Source organism: Pteropus medius, unplaced genomic scaffold (assembly GCF_902729225.1).
Source record: "Pteropus medius unplaced genomic scaffold, Ma_sr-lr_union100, whole genome shotgun sequence".
NCBI classification, from domain to species: domain Eukaryota; kingdom Metazoa; phylum Chordata; class Mammalia; order Chiroptera; family Pteropodidae; genus Pteropus; species Pteropus medius.
The window spans coordinates 4,311,713-4,330,883 of record NW_024354498.1 but is presented as its reverse complement, the minus strand read 5'-3'; the positions used below and the strand labels follow the sequence as shown (position 1 = coordinate 4,330,883).

General features: G+C 42.5%; 2 protein-coding genes and 1 non-coding gene across 4 annotated transcripts in view; 1 reads left to right on the top strand and 2 right to left on the bottom strand.

The window, feature by feature from the left end:
• RS1 (retinoschisin 1) overlaps positions 1-7,506 on the bottom strand; it is a 34,033-nt gene extending 26,527 nt beyond the window's left edge. The window contains exon 1 of the mRNA XM_039852328.1: positions 7,455-7,506. Coding sequence (XP_039708262.1) covers positions 7,455-7,506 — 52 coding nt within the window. The remainder of the gene's footprint in view (positions 1-7,454) is intronic.
• Positions 7,507-11,139: 3,633 nt separating this feature from the next.
• Positions 11,140-11,212, bottom strand: TRNAV-UAC (transfer RNA valine (anticodon UAC)). Its single transcript has one exon. It is a non-coding gene; the product is annotated as a tRNA-Val (tRNA).
• A 155-nt stretch (positions 11,213-11,367) lies between these two features.
• PPEF1 (protein phosphatase with EF-hand domain 1) overlaps positions 11,368-19,171 on the top strand; it is a 107,855-nt gene continuing 100,051 nt past the window's right edge. Inside the window, exons 1-7 of one of the 2 annotated variants that reach the window (XM_039852260.1) lie at positions 11,368-11,712; positions 12,249-12,474; positions 12,862-13,310; positions 13,420-13,473; positions 13,650-13,804; positions 17,156-17,394; positions 17,592-17,774. The gene's annotated coding sequence lies outside the window, so the exon portion shown is untranslated. The remainder of the gene's footprint in view (positions 11,713-12,248; positions 12,475-12,861; positions 13,311-13,419; positions 13,474-13,649; positions 13,805-17,155; positions 17,395-17,591; positions 17,775-19,171) is intronic. The other variant, XM_039852261.1, reaches the window with a different exon arrangement.

Genomic DNA, 19,171 nt, shown 5'->3' with positions numbered 1-19,171 from the left:
TTTAGAAAAATCTCTTTTAGGTTTGTCTATTATATATGAGAAACATCAAGCCACAATTACAATATAAATAGCATATACGTGATGTGGAAAATTGAAAGTGTGTAAATTTTAACAAAAATAACACGTAAACTAACTTTATGGAAGTATGAATAAAAAGGATGAATGCACAATTTAATAGGAAAAGAGTTTGTATATAGTAACATAAACTGATTGTTTAAAGCTGTGCCATCCAATGGGGCAGCCACTAATCCCATAGGGCTATTTGAATTTAAATTAATTAAAATTAATAAAATCCAAAATTCAATTCCTCAGTCACATTTCAAATGCTTACTGGCCACGTGTGGCTATTGGCTACTGTCCTGGACAGCAGAGATACACATTTCCATCATCACAAAAGTTTCCATTAGACAGAGCTGGTTTAAAGCACCAAAGCGCCACTTCTCATTTTCAGCAAAACAAATCCCCTCATTTCTTTTCTGATTATAAAAACAACACATATCTATTATTAAAAACTCTCAAATAAAACTTGAGTGTACACAGCAGGAAATAAAAACCCCTCCTTAACCACTTTCCTATCTAAAAATTAGACCCGATGCCCACAAAAACCTATCAGATTGTTTTAGAGTAAAGGGATGGTCTCATGTTTTTCATCACGATTATAAGCTATTTTTCTAATTGTGCCTTTATTTAAGTAGTACATACATATTTACCCATACCTCAAACTGTGTTCATGTGTCCACTGTGAGCTGGCACCACACCAGAGCCCGGGCCTTCTGAAGTGGAAGCCTCGCTCTCTGCCCACAGGGGCTCGAGGACCCAGGAGAAGACAGAGCACTGGACGATGCACATGGTAAATACTGTGCCAGGTTATGCATGGGCTGCAGGAGGGAGTTGGGTGAGGACATATCTTTTAGCCTGGGCAGACTTAGGGTCACCCCTCACCTGTGGTCACCAAACTGCTGTCTCTCCTGGGCCCTCGTCCACTGGTTTTTCATTCCCAGAGGCTCCTTGGTCCTCCTGCATTGGGCAGAATTGACCTTCTCGGGCAGCAGTGAAGGTTAAGGAGCACCATCTCGGTAGGAGGCCAAGCCCTGTGCTGGCAAAGGAAGTTACCAAGACTTCTTACTTTCACATCCAATGTGCTCTTCCCAACACTGACCTTACGTCTTCGTGCTGCAGTGTTGGGTTGGGTGCTGTCAGTCCCTCCCACCTCCTTGAGCTTCTGTCACACTGCTCACCTGGTTCTTCACCCGCCACTCTGAATACTCATCCTCAGTCTCTCTTGAGACGTCTGCTTCCTCTCCACCCCACCCTGCCAAGAACTGTTGCTAAACCCAAGATTCTGGCACTTACACCGAATGGCTTACTGGAGATTTCCCAGTAGATGTCTCTTACTTTCTAAAACTGGCCCCGACCAAGTGTCGGCAAAGTTATGGAGCATCCTGAACTCTCATATGGTGCCAGTGTGGGTATAGGTTGGTCTAACCTCTTGGAAAAACACTATTTATACTAAGGCTGAACGTATATGTGCCATATGACCTAGGAAGTCCACTCCCAAGTATTTGGCCGCCAGAAATGCATATGTATGTTCTCCAACAAACGAAGACGTATACTAGATTATTCACAGCTGCAGCATTTGTAATAACTCCTAAACTGGAAACACTCATGTGTCCATCAAGAGTAGAATGGATACCTGTGGTGGATTCACGCAGTAGAACACTGTACTTCAATGAAGAGGGATGATCTATGACTCTACAATATGGCTGCATCGCACAATGTTGAGTGAAAAGTCAGATACTAAAGTGGACATACCGTATGATCCATTTAATGTGCAGAAATAGGCCAAAGTAATCTATGGCGCTAGACATTAGGGTCCTGGTCACACTCGGGGTGGAGAGAGGCAGGAAGCCCAGGGAGGGCGTCTGGGGGACTGGTAATGTTCTGTTATTGATCTGTGTGCTGGTTACTTGGGTGTGCTTAGCGGTGAAAATTCATCGAGCTCTATGCTTACCTGTACTCCTCTGTATGTATATTGTACTTAAATAAATGTATCTTATACTTCAAAAAGAGTTTTTAAAAAAACTGAACTCATTACATCCATCCTCAGCTTGTTCTCCTTTCTCTATTTCTTGTCCTACTGAATGGCTCCACCGTCCACCTGCTACCCCATCCAGAAACCTGGGACTCCTCCTAGTCACCTCTTTCTCCTAACCCCCCACATCCAATGTCTACCAGGGGCCTTCTTTCCTCTCCACCCCCACTGCCACTTCCTGCTTAAGGCCTCACTCTTTCCCCTGGATTCTCTCCTTGCTTAAGAGAGACCGTACCTCATCCATCCTCCATGCTGCCAAGTGAATGTAATGCAAGCCTGATTGTGTCACTTTCCTGCCAAACCCTTCGGTGGGTCCCCACTGCCAAGGTCTGAGTTCTTCCTCTGACATTCTTTAATCGTATGACCACATTTCTCCATTTCCTCATCTTTAAAAAATAAGTATAATAATAATACGTCCTTCAAGGGGTCACTGTGATTTATTTCCTGCCTACCTCTCCAAATTTATCTTTTGCACGCTGTACTACTTGCAATGCATCAAATGTGCCAAGCTGTTTCTTGCCTCCATGCCTTTGTCTATATGATTTCTTGGCCTCAAATGCCTTCCCCTCCCAACTTTTCTGCCTGATTCTCCTCTGCCCTCTGAAGAGGTCTTTTTCTTTCCTCCATGTAGAACTCACCGCTTGCTCTGGCCTTTTTGTCTCACTTCTTTCTTGTCTATAGTTTTATCTAAGCACCTATACAATTATAGAAATTGATAGAAAAGATAACTGATAATGACGGGTACCAAAGCATTCATTCATTCATTAATATTCATTAAGCATCTATCATATTCTAGGCTCAGCTTTAGGTTCTGGGTATATAAGTAAACAAAACGGGAAAAACACCTGCCCTCACTGAACTTATGGTTTAATGTGGGGGAATGGGGGCATAATGAATGAATGAAATGTAAAGACCTTCAAGTAGGCGGGTGCTTGGCATGTCTTCCAGGAGAGAGATGATGGTGGCTTGGCTCAGGGTGGTGGCAGTGGAAGTAATGGGAAGTGACTGGATTTTGACAGTCTTTGGAAGGTGGCATTGACAGGATTGGCTGACAGATGATGTGGGTGTGAAAGAACGAGAGGTCTGAGGCCTGAGTGACTGGGAGGACTGAGCTACAATTTACAGGGGGAGCACAAGTTTCAGGGGGAGCAATGGGTGGAGATGTTCCTTTTGAGAGGCCAATGGAACACCCAAGTGTTGAGGTTGAGTGGGCAGCTGGCTGGAAATTTCTGGGTCTCGGGGGAAAGTCCAGCTTGGCTGGGTGGTACCCTGAGTTCCTCGCAGTTAATGTGTACATGAACCCGTAGCCTCGGTCCCATAGCTGTTCCCCAAGAACTGCAAAGTAGATGAGCAATTAGCATCTAGTTGATTTGGGAGCTAATCCAGGAGGCACTCGGCTCCACCCCCATCTTCAAAAGAATCTGGGGATGACTGAAATGCAGAAAGATCCTGTAAGTTTGGCAAACATCAATTGTGTCAAGATCCTCTTTTAGGGGGGACCAAAGGTGAAGTGAGTCAATCATTGGCAGTGTGTCCTTAATAAGCAAATCAATTTGGCCCAGAGGCTGGGTCTGTCGCTGAAGAGGGTCGATGCGGCAGCTGTAACTGAGCAAACCCAGAGTTCAAGTGAGGCTTCGGACCCATCTAATTGTTTTTCTCATCACCTGGGTTCAGGGGTGGGCCCTGGACCGGCTCTGCATTCTGCAGAAACAAAGCAGAAGACACAAAGGAATGGGTGGTGGTCCCGCCACTGTCTGTCTGTGGAGTGGAAGAGAACTAAGAGGAAGTCTGGTTTCACAGCCGCCTCCAGTGCTCATTCAGAGGCTGGGCAGATTTCTGGCATTTTTCACCCCCTAGACTCCCCTCCCCAGAAAGCATTTGTTTTGCAGGCAGCCTGGGGTTCTGAGGCACCAGATCCTTATGGAAATGAGCAGAGAGAGAAGGAACGACAAGCATTTTACAGGAAAAGCTGTCAGCAAGGGAGTGGCTGCTGTAGCCCCTCAAATGATTTAATCACCAGAAAAGCTGGTGAACAAAAGCAAAAGCATGTTTGACTATAATATTTTATAATACCAGAAAATAACATTGTTGGAATGAGCAAAAGAAAACAGGGCAGCCTTTAAAGGAAAAAGAGCAAAAGATTTAGATTACGTGGTTGTGGATTTTTCTCCCTACTGGGATTGTTTTCTTGATTCTTCCACGGGTTACGACGAGTTTCCACTAGAGCGGCTGAGATGCCTGCCACTCACCAATCTTAGAGTCATGCAATATAGGATCATCCTGCCCTTTTGCCCAAAAGGGCCACCCCATGGCGAAATGCTTGTTATCACAGCAAGGAAATTCAAGGCATGCCTATTTCTTGAAATGTACCCTGCAAGCCCAAGAGGGAAAGTGTACATTAGCCGCACATAAGAAAGACTATTTTAGTCTCTTCGTTTGGATGTCACTAAATACAGAGTTTTCCTTCCCATGGAAACAGAGGAAAGCCGAGGAGAAAAGCATAAAATTATGAATGATAAAAACTGTCTCTAACCAGCTCCCAATCTCCTTAAGGAACAAGAATAAGACACGGGAGGAAAACAGCAGGCTGTAATAATGTCCCTCTCCATGAAGAAGAAAAGAAGGAAATTGCTTCTGGTGTGAGAGTGTTACTATTTTAGGCGACAGGCATATTCATGGGTAAATCTGTTATCCGTACCTGCTTCAACACAGATGAAGCACAAAAACATACACTACATGACAGACGAAAGACCATATGTTACATGATTCCATTTAAATGAAATGTCCCGAATAGGCAAATCTATGGAGACAGAAAGTAGATCAGTGGTTGTCGGGGGCTGGGGGTAGGAGATAAGGGGAGTGAGTGCTTAATGTCTACGGGATTCTTTTGGGGTGATGAAAATGCTCTGAAATTAGATTGTGTCCTTCACAAATCTGTAAATATACTAAAAATGATTGAATTGCACACTTTAAATGAGTGAATTTAATGATATGTAAATTATATCTCAAGAAAGTAGCTTTAAAAAAAATTCGCTGTCCCCGATGGTAAGAGGACATACCTGAAAGATGAAACTTGGTGATTTTTTTAAAAATATAATAACCATGACCAAATAATGGACTGATGTAATTTAATAAGATGGATATTTTAAAAATCATCGTTGGCATTGAATCCAAAATGTACACTATAAGATAAATAGAAGCTTTCCTCAGTTATAAGACATAAGTAGTGCTTTACTCTGATGATTTGTGCATTCCCAAATGAACCTTCATCCAATGCATAAATGAGTCAGTCCATTTATCTTATTTTACTGTAATAAGGAGCCACTGCCACCATGAAATAGAAACAGAAAAGAGTAAATTAAACAAAGAAGCTTTGTCTTCAGGTTCCCAGTTCTGCGGTAGAATACATCTTTCCCATGTGCATTGTGCCGTATTTCTCCATCTGGATCGTAAACTGCTTTAGTGCAGTAATCGTATCCTGTATTCTTTTCTGTCTCCTGGAGCTTCCCTCTAGCTTAGGGTAGTGCAGTGGCTGGCTGCTTTCCTTCCATGCCTTGTGAGGATGGAGGTTCTGGGTTAGGTCAGTAAGAGAATTTAAGCTTCTCAAGCCTACCTGCTGGACCACATTCCATTCCACCTGGACCAATGGGATTCTCTGTGTAGAAATTTCTGGAGCGTCCCAGCCAAGCCCAAAGATTGGTAAGCCATAGAACAGGAAAGAATGCTGCGCTCTGTGCCTCCCGATAGGGTATCTTTTATTGCAGATATTCCCTGAATGGGCGGGTGTAATTTAAAAATAGGCTGGTAAACTTTTAAAGGGCTTCTTTGCATTTGGGGGTCACAGAAGCAGGGCTGTTAGACTCAAGACTGAGAAAACAACAAGGAACTTCCCTGAGTATCAAGGTCTTACATAATGTTTGGCCCACAGCAAGTACTCACGGATGGTTCTTGAATGAACAGGCAAATGAATGAATAAATGGATAAATGAATCTCAATGCCAATCACAAAGAGAAATCTGAGGGTGAGCCCTGCGGATATCTGAGAACCGGGGGTATTGAGATCTAAACCTTGAAAGGCTGTTTAGATTTTCTTGCTGGGGAAAGGGCAAGGAGTAAAGGAGAAACAACGAAACTCCAAAAACATCTTAAAGTATTAAGTTGCTGGGACAAGTCGCTGACTTTTAACTGCAAGAGGGAAAAACAGGCGATTAGTCTAAATGATCTCTATTTAGAAATATATTTGGGTTTGCAAAATGACCTTGGGATTATATCTTTACAAGTCTTTTCAGATACTGAGAAATGTGACTAAATAACAAAAGTCATGAGACTGGGGAATCATGAAAGCGAGTACTCTACCAATAAAATATGAAATAGGTAGAGAGGAGAATGATTTAAACCAGGAATTCTGACTCTGTATGCGTGAGTTTTGTCATGTCTGTTTACCAGGTCATTTTCAGAGTGGGGAGGCCTCCTCCTCCTTGCCCTCGTTATTTGTTTCCTGTAACACACATAAATACCCAATAGCCCCAGAGAAGACATTCAACCAATTTCTAATGTCCAGAAAAAAACTAAAAAGGAATTCTGAGTTGATGGGTCCCCGAGAGTTGAGAGAGACATGAAAGAATATTATTCCAAAGACTGAGAATTTAAAAGTTGAATTGGATGACATTTTAGAGATTTGCCTTTAATTTCTCATTTAAGCATATCACTCCTGCCGGGGCCATATTTAGCAATGTAAAAATGATTGAGCGTATTGAGTCTTTGGGGGTTTCTGACTTTCAGTTGGATTATTCTATTAGAGTCCAGTGGTACTCAACATGTTATGTTAATCCATATTTAAACTAGGATGACCTCAAGTCCCGATTTGCCTAGGACAGTCCTGGTTTACACCTGTTGTCCCAGCAGAATTATTAATAGCATCTTCTTCTACTCTCAATAGCGTCCTGGTTTGGAAGATTAGATTCTACAATCATTCTAACTTTGACTCCTAAAAATTTTCAAGAACATGCCACACTTTCTTTTTGTCATCGTCGTTGTTGTTTCACTCACACTTTCTTAATTGTTGCAATTTATAGCTATTTTATGCAATTTCTGAGACCCTTCCTTTTTTCCGACCCATTTAAGCATCCTTTGAACTTCAGAAGGCTCCTCATAGAACCAGAAAGCCCATAGTGAGACAAAGAGGACTGTATCCACACAAAGATGATTGCTGTTCATTAATAACACATATTTAATTAATCAACATGGCTTCCTCGTTAATAATATTTTAATTATTCAGACTGCATTTCTATTAATCAGCTATATTATTAATTCAATTGAATTATTAAGTATTTAATGAAAGCCAATGGTTGGCTAGCACATACCTTCATAGCCAAAGAGAAGTAAAACCAAGAAGCCTTCTATCTTGCGTGGCATTCTCCCCTTGCCCTTGGCCGCAGCTCTACCTTATCCAAGTGCAGAGCTTCCCCAGGAGCAGGAGCTTAACTTGAGCACTGGCCTCATTAAGCACCTTATTCCATTTAGTTCTTAGAGCTTTGGCTGAGCCCCACCAAGTTAACCCACATAGTTACCTGCCTGAACAAGGAAGTCTCAGAGAAGAATCTAATGTCAACTGAGGTCAGTTTAACAAAGAAAGATATTGGTTTTAATCTACCTTTAAATGTAAGGGAAGCAGTGGAGGGAGATAGGAACTAGAATCAGAAGACCCAGGTCTTAATCCTTTCTCTGCCATTATCTTATAGTGGGTGACCTTGAGCCATTTCCTGCCAAATAAACAGTAACATTGTCGAGTTCTATGAAAATGACATGATTCCCCTCTTAGAAAGCAATGTGGCATCATGCTCATGCCTATTCACTCAGGAAAATGCTAAATTTGGGAGGGGGGAACAGTTACACACAAAGATACACATTGCTGTGTCATTTATAATAACAAGTGGAAACAATCTATATGGCCAAGGTTGCAGCAGGTAGGGTTAACAGCAGATTCCCAAGCCAGACTGGGTACGGATCCCAGCTCAACTACTTGTTATGTGACCTTGGGCAAGTGACTTAAATCTCTTTGCTTCAACTTTCTGATCTGTAAGATGGTGATAATAATGCCTACTTCATAGAATTAGTTTGAGACCTAAATGACATTATATGTATATATGTATATGATTTATATGTAATATAAATCATATCCTGTAATATAAATCATATACATATTACATATAAATCATATATATATATATATATATTAAAAGTTCTGGAGGTCTTTTCACAACAATGTTAATATACTTCACGTTACTTAACTGTACATATAAAAATGGTTAAGATGGTAAAAAAAGAATAAAGTTCATGAAGTGATTGTAATAACGGGAAGAATCATGTGTCATTCTCAAGAGTTGGAAAAACACACCATATGAGCAAAACTATGTGGCAAAGTGCAAAGAAAAAGACCGCATTTCCTTTTCCTTTTTTGGTGCTTGGCCCTCACTATCCCACCTTTAGCCCCCAGGGTCTCAGATACCTTTCCTTCGTTCCTCTTGTCAAAGATGAAAAAGGCTGTGTTATTAGAGTGCCATTGGTTAATAAAATTATATAGGTTTCAAGTGCACAATTCAATAATATGTCATCTGTATATCGCATTGTATATTCACTACCCAAAGTCAAATCTCCTTCTGTCACCATATATTTGACCCCCTTTACCCTTATCTACCTCCCCAGTCTCCCCTTTTCTTCTGGTAACCACTAAATTGTTTCTGTGTCTATGAATCTTTGTTTGTTTGTCTTGTTCATTTGTTGCTTTCAGTTTTAATATCCCACATATGAGTGAAATCATATGGTTCTCAACTTTTTCTGTCTGGCTTATTTCACTTAGTGTGATGATCTTAAGATCCATCCATGTTGTTGCAAATGGCCGTATTTCATCTCTTTTTATGGCTGAGTAATATTCCATCGTATATATGTATCACATCTTCTTTATCCAATCATTTGTTGAAGAACACTTTGGTTGTTTTCATGTCTTGGCCACCAGGACATGCTGTTTTAAATATCAGGGTGCATTAATCTTTACAGATAAATTTTTCAAAAATTTGAAGTAGATATCCAGAAGAAGGATTGCTGGGTCATATGGTAATTCTATTCTTCATTTTTTGAGGAACCTCTGTATTGTTTTCCACAGGGGCTGTACCAATTTACATTCCTACCAGCAGTGTCTGAGGGTTCCTTTTTTCCCACATCTTCTCCAACACTCATTATTACTTGTCTTGATTATAGCCATTCTAACAGGTGTGAAGTGGTCTCTCATTGTGGTTTGATTTGCATTTCCCTAATATCTAGTGAAGTTGAATATCTTTTCACATGTCTGTTGCCTGTTTGTATGTCTTCTTGGGAGAAGTGTCTGTTCAGATCCTCTGCCCATTTTTTAATTGGATTGTTTGTTTTTTTTGTTGTTGAGTCGTGCAAGTTCTTTATATATTTTAGATACTAAACACTTATTGGAGGCATTGCTTGCAAATATCTTCTCCCATTCGGTTGGTTGCCTCTTTGTTTTGTTAATGGTTTCCTTTGCTGTGCAGAAGCTTTTTAGTTTGATATAGTCCCATTCATTTATCTTTGCTTTTACTTCTTTGCCTTTGAGGTCAAATTCATAAAATCCCCTCTAAGACCAGGGTCCATGAGTTTAGTACCTATCTATGTTTTCTTCTATGTAATTTATTGTTTCCAGTCTTATACTTAAGTGTTTGATTCATTTTGAATCAATTTTGCTGTATAGTGACAGATAGTCTAGTTTTATTCTTTTGCATGTGGCTTTCTAATTTTCCCAGCACCATTTATCGAAGAGGATTTTTTGCTCCATTGTATGTGTTTGGCTTCTTTGTCGAAAATTATTTGCCCATATATGTGGGTTTATTTTTGGGTTCTCAATTCTGTTGTCTGTTTTTCTGCCAATACCATGCTGTTTTGATTATTGTTGCTTTGTAGTGTAAATTGAAGTCAGAAAAAAGCCATTATTAAAAAGATAATAGTAACCTCCCCCAAAGAAAGTGTAATAAACTAGTAAAGAGGAACAACAACAACAACAAAACTAGAAAACGTTATTCAATCAGCATTTATTGGGTGTCTACAAGTCTAACATTTTTTCCATACTGTGTATGGATTATTTTTTCTCCAGTTGTCGAATTTTATTTATTTTTTAAAAAAAATATTTATCTTTTTTTCAAGTACAGTTGACATTCCATATTATTTTATATTAGTTTCAGGTATACAACATAGTGATTAAATATTTATATAACTTACAAGTGATCACCTGATAAATCTAGTACCCACCTGACACCATACACAGTTATCACAATGTTTTTGACTATATTCCCTATGCCCTACTTCACATCCTGATGACTATTTTTTAACTATCAGTTGTACTTCTTTCCTTCACCTTTTTCTCCTAGTCCCCACCCCCATCTGGCAACCATTTGTTCTCTATGAGTCTGTTTCTGTTTTGTTTCTTATTTATATTGTTCTTTCATTGAAGGTCTATTCAACAAACTCTACTGATGTATTAAAAAGAAAAGAACTATTGTTTTCTTTGCTCTATATTTTAGAGTTTAACAAAAAATTAGGCCTTTAATAGTAATAATAATAATAAACCTTTAATAACTGAACTGCAGTCAAAGAGCTGCGGTATTGCCATATTTTAGTTGGAGGCTTTAGGGGGCCCCGCCTATGCTGGCTTGCAGGAAAAGTGCGGTGCCGGGTGATCTTTCCCCAAAGCGCTCGATTTCCCCCGCCCCTCGGGAGTACCGGAGGAGAGGTGGGGGTAGGGCCGGGGCGGGCCGGAGTGGTCTCCCCTAGAAACAGCCGGGCCCCCACCTCTGCTGTTTTTCAGATGGAAGGATGGCGGCTGGGATGGGAGAAGGTATCTGTCATCACGCTTCTGCTACAAAAGCATTCCATTAAATAAATTTATTTTAAGGGAGAAAGAAAAGCACCTTGTCTTCGCTTTTCATCTTTCCACCCCGTCGACTAAACTCAACAAAAGTTAAAATTGGGAAAATAGCTGGCCAGCCGTGGTCCCACTGGGGCTCGAACCCAGGACCTTCTGCGTGTAAAGCAGACGTGATAACCACTACACTATGGAACCTCCCGGCAGATAGCGGCCATATTTCACGTATTCATAGGCTCACGTCAGAACCAGCGCCCCGCGAAACCCCGCCCTTCTGTTGTAGCTCCACCCATGACGCGGCCCCGCCCCGCCCGCGATATCTGGTGTTCGCAGCCAGGTGAGGGCTCTGGCTCCGGCGTTTGGGTTGCCGGCCTTGCCAGCAGTCCGTATTCGTCACTGTTGCGACCAGGGTTTCCCCCTGGCTGAGAGCGCCGCCCCGCTTATCACGCGTCCTCAAACTTTTCCGATTCCGGGGCGTTGGCGAGGCCGGCCCAGCGGGCGAAAGCGGACCGTGTCCCCGGCACGGCCCCTTCTGGTGGGTTCCCTCAGCTATTGAGGGACCCGCGTTTTCCTCATTTTCCTCATTTTTCTCATGGGCACATTCAGCTGGTTCCGGCGGCATTGGAGGCCTTGAGTCCGGAGCAAGGCGGACAGGAACACCAGTTGGAGCCAAAGATTAAGGCAGCGCGGGGTCTGGGGTGGGTTGGGGAGGGTCATTTTTATATTGGCATTTATTTTGCCAGGGTTGGAAGAGGCCGCTGGTGAGTCGGCCTCTTGCCCCAGAACAAACAGGCTCTTACTGCTCCCCTGAACTTTTCCACAGCCTTTTCCCGCTCTGCAAGCCCGAAAGGGGCTGAACATTGCAGGACTTTTGTTTGCTCTTACTTGCCTAGGGCTAGGGTAGGGTTGAGGGGCGGGGTAGACAAACCACCCCTTAAGGCTGGGGTTGGGGGTGTGAAGCAGGACCTGCCACAAGATTTGAGGGACCCAGTGTAAAACGAATATGTCAGGTCGCTTGTTCATAAGTTAAGAATTCCATTACGGTAGCCCCAGAGCATTAAACCCAGTACGAAACCTTGTGATTGCACAGGTCGAGGCCCGTGAATCTGCCACTGTGCTTCCAGGATTGTGGTCCCGGTACGGTGCTGGGACCCTCCATTACTAAGGGCACCTGTATGGTCTCCTCGGTTTTCATTGTCAGTGCCATTTGTCCGCCCCTCTCCCTTCCCCCCAGTGCTTCTGGATGGATCTTTGTCAACATACCAGGATTGGTCACCATGCTCAAGCTTGAAAACCCACATAAAACCATTTGAGGGCATCTCTAAATTTTGGACATGGCTGAAGGCTGTGGCTGTTCTTTCCCTGGCGTCTTCCTCTAAAGCTAGCAGAGAAATGATACTGATGGAAAGCAACCCCTTTAGCCAACTCCTGTCTTCCTGGAAGGCCCTTGGAAGAAACAGGTGTGTGGAAGGCACACTAATTTGGGGGGCACGATTTGGATTCTAATCCTCTTGGCTACTCACTAGCTGTGTTCTCTTGAACTAGTCAGTTCACCTACCAGCCTCAATGTCCTTTGTGAAATGCGTAGATTGGACTAGACACCTTCACTTTTCCCCCTCTGGGTCTTAATATTATCCTAACATTCCAGGTAGGAAACTGGAGGCAGTTATCTGCCATGTAAGTTTTTGCACAGAAATGGGGCCAGGCCTGCAGCTAGTGCTTGGGTTCTTTAGTACCAGTTTTCCTATGTCCTACCTGGCACCCTGTATTATTCATTATGGGGCCCCCTCCCGATATGCCTTTTTGTTGATACACTTTGAGAGGTCTTTCGGACACTTGATGCTTAGATCGTGAGCCATGAGACGAACATGAGTGGACAGCCACCAGCCAGAAGATGACTTCATGAAAGTTCCTGTTTCCTGCTAGTCAGTGAGCTATAATGACTCCCAGGATGCTCAGTAACTATAAGTATACTCCACCTGTTTTTAAACCCCTGTTAATTCAAAACAAGGCTGCCAAGAATTGGGCCTAAAATTACACTCACCAGTTGTGTTTTGGTTTGTCCTTCTAGGGAACACTTTGCTCTTCCTCCAGCTTTCTGTCTGCCCTTGCTACAAGGGTGGTTTCATCAAGTGCAGGCTTTGGCCAGTTCCCCATGTACACTCCATGTAGAAAGGAAGCTGGTGAACCTCCGATGCATGCAATAGGAGTTTCTGCCTTTACTGAAAAACTCTTGCTCCTTTTCTCCATTCTGACAAGGAAGGAGACTTTTGTTCCACTCTCTACTACCTTTGAGGTATAGTCACAGTCTTTATAATTAGTAAACTGCAATATGGTTTACAAAGTAGTTTGATATACATTCCTGTGAGGTAGGCATAGTAAATATTACTATCTCCATTTTGCAGCTGAAGAAGTGGAAGCTGAAGATATTGAATGCCTTGGCTGAGACCATTCTGCTGGTGAGTGGCAAGACTGGGCTCATACTCAGTCTTCTGATACCTAAATGATTTCGGGAGGCCCACAAAGGGTACATATTTTTTCCCATAAGAGTGCCATTGGTCTCTTGTAGTATTTTGTATGCATGCCATTGAGGAAATGGATACTTTTTCTTTTTTATCTTTTATAATTTTTTCAGTGAAATCCTCAAAAACAGGAATCAAGAGCCTGTGGAAGCAACTGTTGATGATTTTCACCTTGAAACCACCAGTCTTGGATAGTGTCTCAGGTGGCAACAGTTTTGCCTGGCACTTCAGTCTGTTCAGTCAGATTTATGAGGCCTGTCACCCCCAGGTATGCCCATAAGCATCTCAGCAACTATAAGACAAATACATAAACAAACTATGAAATAAAGACTAGAAGTTACTTCAAGCTTTTTGAGTCTTCTGATTTCTCAGATGTTTAGTGTGGCTTCCCCAGTGTTTAGCTTCAACCAAAGAGACAACCCCAAACATTGAGTTGATTTAGGAAACAACTGATTTAGGAAACTCAGTTGACCTGATTTCACTTAGAAATGATTGTACTATGTTTTTCAGTGAGTACTCAAGTATTTACTAAGAAAAGTGAGTCATTACCTTAGTATGACAGAGCTTACTTTATTTTCCTCCATTTGTAGCTCATTGGGTTCAAACATTTGAAACTAGTCTGTTGGAATGGATATTTGTTGTTTTTTGCCCACCTAACTTTTCATGGTTGCATACATTCCTGTCTACTTAGCCAGCTGAAGTACTGTCATTTTTATCACTTGTTTGCTCCTTTGATGCTGGTGCTTGTTGGCCGCAATCTGTTAAATCCAACTCTCTCCTTGCTTCACCCCTGAATATGCCCCCAGGAAGGACACGAATACAGGCCTACTGGTTTCACATTAAATTGTTTACTTACCTTGTGGCTTAGCTGGTCAAAGCGCATGTCTAGTAAATTCTTTACTTACCTCAAGTGAGGCCCTGATGTACCCCAAAAGTGTATCTACTTCCCCTGTCCATTCATTATCCATTTCTCCTAAAGGGCAGTTTCATATCTTCTCTCCCAAAACTGCCTGTATCTCCTTCCCCAGTCTCATTTACAGCTGATGAACTCACTTATTTCAGTGAAAAAATGGAAGCAATCAGAAGAGAACTTCTACAAGTACCCCTACATCTGCCCACCTACCTACATCTGTGCCCTCATAGATCTAGACCCGGGCTCTTCCGTCAGATCAGGGCTTCGTGACCACAGCCCTGTTGACATTTGGGACTGGGTAACATTTGTTGTGGGGAGCTGTCCTGTGTATTATAGAATGTTTTATAGCATCCCTGCCCTCTACTCACTAGATGCCCATAGCACCCCTCCCCAAGTTGTGACAACTGAAAATATCCCCTGGGGGGACAAAAATCTTGAAGGCTCTTGGGCAATGTCTACAGATACTTTGGGTTGTCATGATGGTGTGGGGTACTGGCAGATAGTGGGCAGAGACCAGGCATGTGGTGAGACATCCTACAATGCCCAGGACAGCACCCACAACAAAAAATTATCTGGTCTCAAATGTTGATAGTGCCATGGTTGAGAATCCCGCCCTAGATGAATCGTCTGCATTCCTATTGAAATCCAGCCCTACACTTACTCTTGCAGGAGTTGGAGCTGACTCAGTGGCATGTAACACACATAACATTTTGACAGTGTCTTTAATCTGCTCCCAAACTACTGCCCTGTGTTCCAGTCCCCTGACTGAAGTAGTTTATTATCACATGCCTTCAAAATGTGTAGAAACACAGTGTAGGGCAATGTGGGAGTTTTAATATTTTTTATTTTTCAATTATAGTTGGCATATGATATTATATTAGTTTCAGGTGTCCAATATAGTGATTAGACATCTATATAACTCATGAAGTGATCACCCTAATAAATCTAGTGCCCCTCTGACACCATACATAGTTATTATAATATTATTGACTATATTCCTTATGCTGTACTTTATATCTCCGTGACTATTTTAAAACTACCAATTTGTACTTCTTAATGCATTCCCCCTTTTTCACTGACCCCCCCGGAACCCCTCCCATCTGGTAACCCTCAAAATGTTCTCTGTATCTATGAGTTTGTTTCTGATTTTGTTGTTGTTGTTGTTATTCTTTAGATTCCACTCGTACATGAAATCATATGACATTTGTCTTCCTCTAACTGACATACTCCACTCAGCATAATACCCTCTAGGTCCATCATGAAATATCTTTTTCTTTTAGTCTGTGTGTGTGTCTTTGAATCTGAACTGAGTCTCTTTTAGGCAGTATATGTAAAGATCTTGTTTTCTTATCCATTCAGCCCCCCTATCTTTTGATTGGAGCATTTAATCCTTTTTCATTTGAAGTACTTACTGATAGATATGTAGTTATTGCCATTCTTTATTCATATTTTTGATACATATTTTTTTCTTCTTCTTAGAAAAGAAAGTCCCTCCAACATTTCCTGTAATACTGGCTTGGTGCTGATGAACTCCTTTAGCTTTTCTTGTTTGGGAAGTTCTTTATCTGTCCTTCAATTCTAAATGATAGCTTTGCTAGGTAATTTTGATTGTAGGTCTTTGCTTTTTATTACTTTGAATATTTTGTGCTAAGCCCTTCTGGCCTGCAAAGTTTCTGTTGAGAAATCCACTGCCAGTCTATGGGAGCGCCCGTGTAGGTAACTGCTTTTCTTTAGCTGCTTTTAAGATTCTCTCTTTGTATTTAACCTTTGACATTTTAATGGTGATGATGTGTCTTAGTGTGGGCCTCTTTGGGTTCATCTTGTTTGAGACTCTCTGAGCTTCCTGGAGTTGTATGTCTATTTCCTTCACCAGGTCAGGGAAGTTTTCTGTCATTATTTCTTCAAACAAGTTTTCAATTTCCTGCTCTCTCTTCTTCTGGATGCAGATGTTGTTACGCTTGATGTCCCAGAGGCTCCTTAAACTATCTTCATTTTTTTGGATTCTTTTTTTCCTGTTGTTGTTTGATTGGGTGTCCTCTGCTACTCCATCCTCTAAATCACTGATGTGATCCTCTGCTTTATCCACTCTGTTGATTCCCTCTCATATACTCTTCATCTCAGATATTGTATTCTTCACTTCTGACTGGTTCCTTTTTATGTTTTCCATGTCCATTTTTATGCTTTCTATCTCTTTGTTAAGTTCTCACTGAGTTCATCTACTCTTTCTCTAAGTTCATTAGCATCCTTATCACCAGTGTTTTGAACTCTGCATCTGGTAGATTGCTCGTCTCCATTTTGTTTAGTTCTTTTTCTGGACCTTTGTTCTGTTCTTTCATGTGAGACATGTTTCTTTGTCTCCCCATTTTGGCTGTCTCCCTGTGTCTGTTTCTATGTCTTATGTAGGGCTCCTAAGTTTCCCGGTCTTGGTAGAGTGGCTTTATGTAGTAGGTGTCCTGTGGGGCCCAGGGGCACAGTCTTCCTTGGTCACTTGAGCGAGGTGCTCAAGGTGTGTCCCTTGTGTGGGTTGCATGTGCCCATCTGTTGTAGTTGATCCTTGGTTGCTGTTTGCATTTTGATGGGAGAGATTAACCCTTGGGCTGATTGGTCGTGAGGCTTGGCTGGTGTCCGGTTGACCCTATGGAGCAGGATTCACTTAGCAGGGCTCTGGTGACTGCTCCATCTGCCGTTCGGGTGTGTCTTCCTCAGATGCAGCTCTGGGTGGTGCTGTGGCTCCAGCGCTGTTCAAAGCAGGCCACTGGGTGTGCTGGCCCAAGGGCCTCCTGGGAGGGGCCCAACTGCAGGCCAAGTTCAGCCACAGCCTGTGCACCTCCAGGACCACCTGGTCAGAGTCACCAAGCAATCCACAGATGGCTGCCACCCATGCTGGGCTTATAGGTACCTCGAGAGGCCAAACCAGAAACTGAGACCAGCTGCCTCAGTAAGAGGTACGGGGAACGCCGAGGTCAAGTGCTGTTTCTTTGGGTTTTGTGAGCCTTTGGGAGATATTAGGAAAGTCCGCAGAAAGAGCCAAGACAGGCCATTTGTATGGAATAAACCACTGGAGGTGGCTTGGGTGGGCCTGCAGGTTGGGAGGGGCGGGGTCTCAGGGTCTCTTCTGGGCAGAGTGACGTGTGTTTTCCAGGTTGATGGCAACTCAGATATGGTGGCCACCTGCATCAACAAAGGCACAATGGATACTGCCAGCCCTTCTGTCTGGGAGAAAGCCGCCCCTCCAGCCCTCGCCCGGAAGCTCGACAGCTCAGTTCTTCCCCGTGTGTCCCTGGCACTCCTCTAGCCGCTGCCCCGGTGCTGGAGCTCAGAGCGAGTGAGTCCATCAGCGAGTAAGGCGGGGAATGGGCCCTTTAAGAGGAACGCCTGCGACTCCCGCAGCCCTCCGTCTAACTCAGTCACAATCTCTGCTGGTTTTCATAGCCAGAGGTTGTGAGTACTTCTCTCCCTGGCACTGGAACCCCGGGGCTGGGGAGCCCGGTGTTGGGCCGGGACCCCTCGCTTCTCAGGTGGGGAAGGGGACTCTACAGCCAAGATAGCCCTCCGGATTCTCACCCAGCACTTGTGGTTGTGGGTCCAGCAGGTTCACATCTCCACCCCTCCTAGCATCCTCTTCTTATGCATATCCCCAGTTGTAGACGTCTATTCAGCCAGACCTCAGGCGACTCCCAGTGATGGTTGCTCTGTAGTTTCATTATAATTTTGGTGTGGTCGCAAGAGGAGGTGTGCACAGCATCTACCTTCTACGCCATCTTGAACAGAAGCCTAAAAAGAAGTATATAATATGGCTCCATCTCAAGGAGTTTGAAGAACATTAATGCAAAAGACTGACTTGTTCCAAGATTTAATGGATGATAATGGCTTGAAGTGGTTTTCCAGCTTAGGATGTTATTGGATTTTAATTATGCCCTGTCTCCTCTCTCTTAAAGAAGGAACTCAAAAGAGGAGAAGGCAGAAAGTGGGGGCAGGGTGAAATGCAGAAACCTAATAGTAAAGATGGTCTCATGTGGTATTCCTCTCAACATCAGCTATCTGTAATCTCCAAAATCACCCACAACACATGAGCTTAGATTTGATAGAGATAGCCACTCAAGAGAGAAAGAGCTCAGCTAAAATTACTTTGTTTCTCCTTCTTTATTTATGTCTTGAGGTACCTCTAGTTTTTTAAAATTTAAAAAATTTTAAATTACAGTTGACATGCAATACTATACTAGTTTCAGGTCTACAACATAGTGATTAGACATTTATATAACTTATGAAGTGATCACCCCGATAAGTCTAGTACCCATATGATAACATACATAGTTACTACAATATTAACGACTATATTCCCTGTATTGTATTTTACATCCCCATGACTATTTTTTCTTTTTTAAAAATTTTTATTTCTTAATTACAGTTAACATTCAATATTATGTTAGTTTCAGGTGTACAGCATAGTGGTTAGACATTTATATAATTTGTGAAGTGATCCCCCCGATTAGTCTAGTGCCCACCTGGCACCATACATTATTATTGCCTGTATTCCCTATGCTTACTTTACATCCCTGTGACTATTTTGTAACTACCAATTTGTACTTCTTAATCCCTCTACCTTTTTCTCCCAGTCCCCCATTCCCCACCCCACCAATCTGGTAACCATCAGCTTGTTCTCTGTCTATGAATCTGTTTCTGTTTTTGTTTGTTCATTTATTTAGTTAGATTTCCACATAT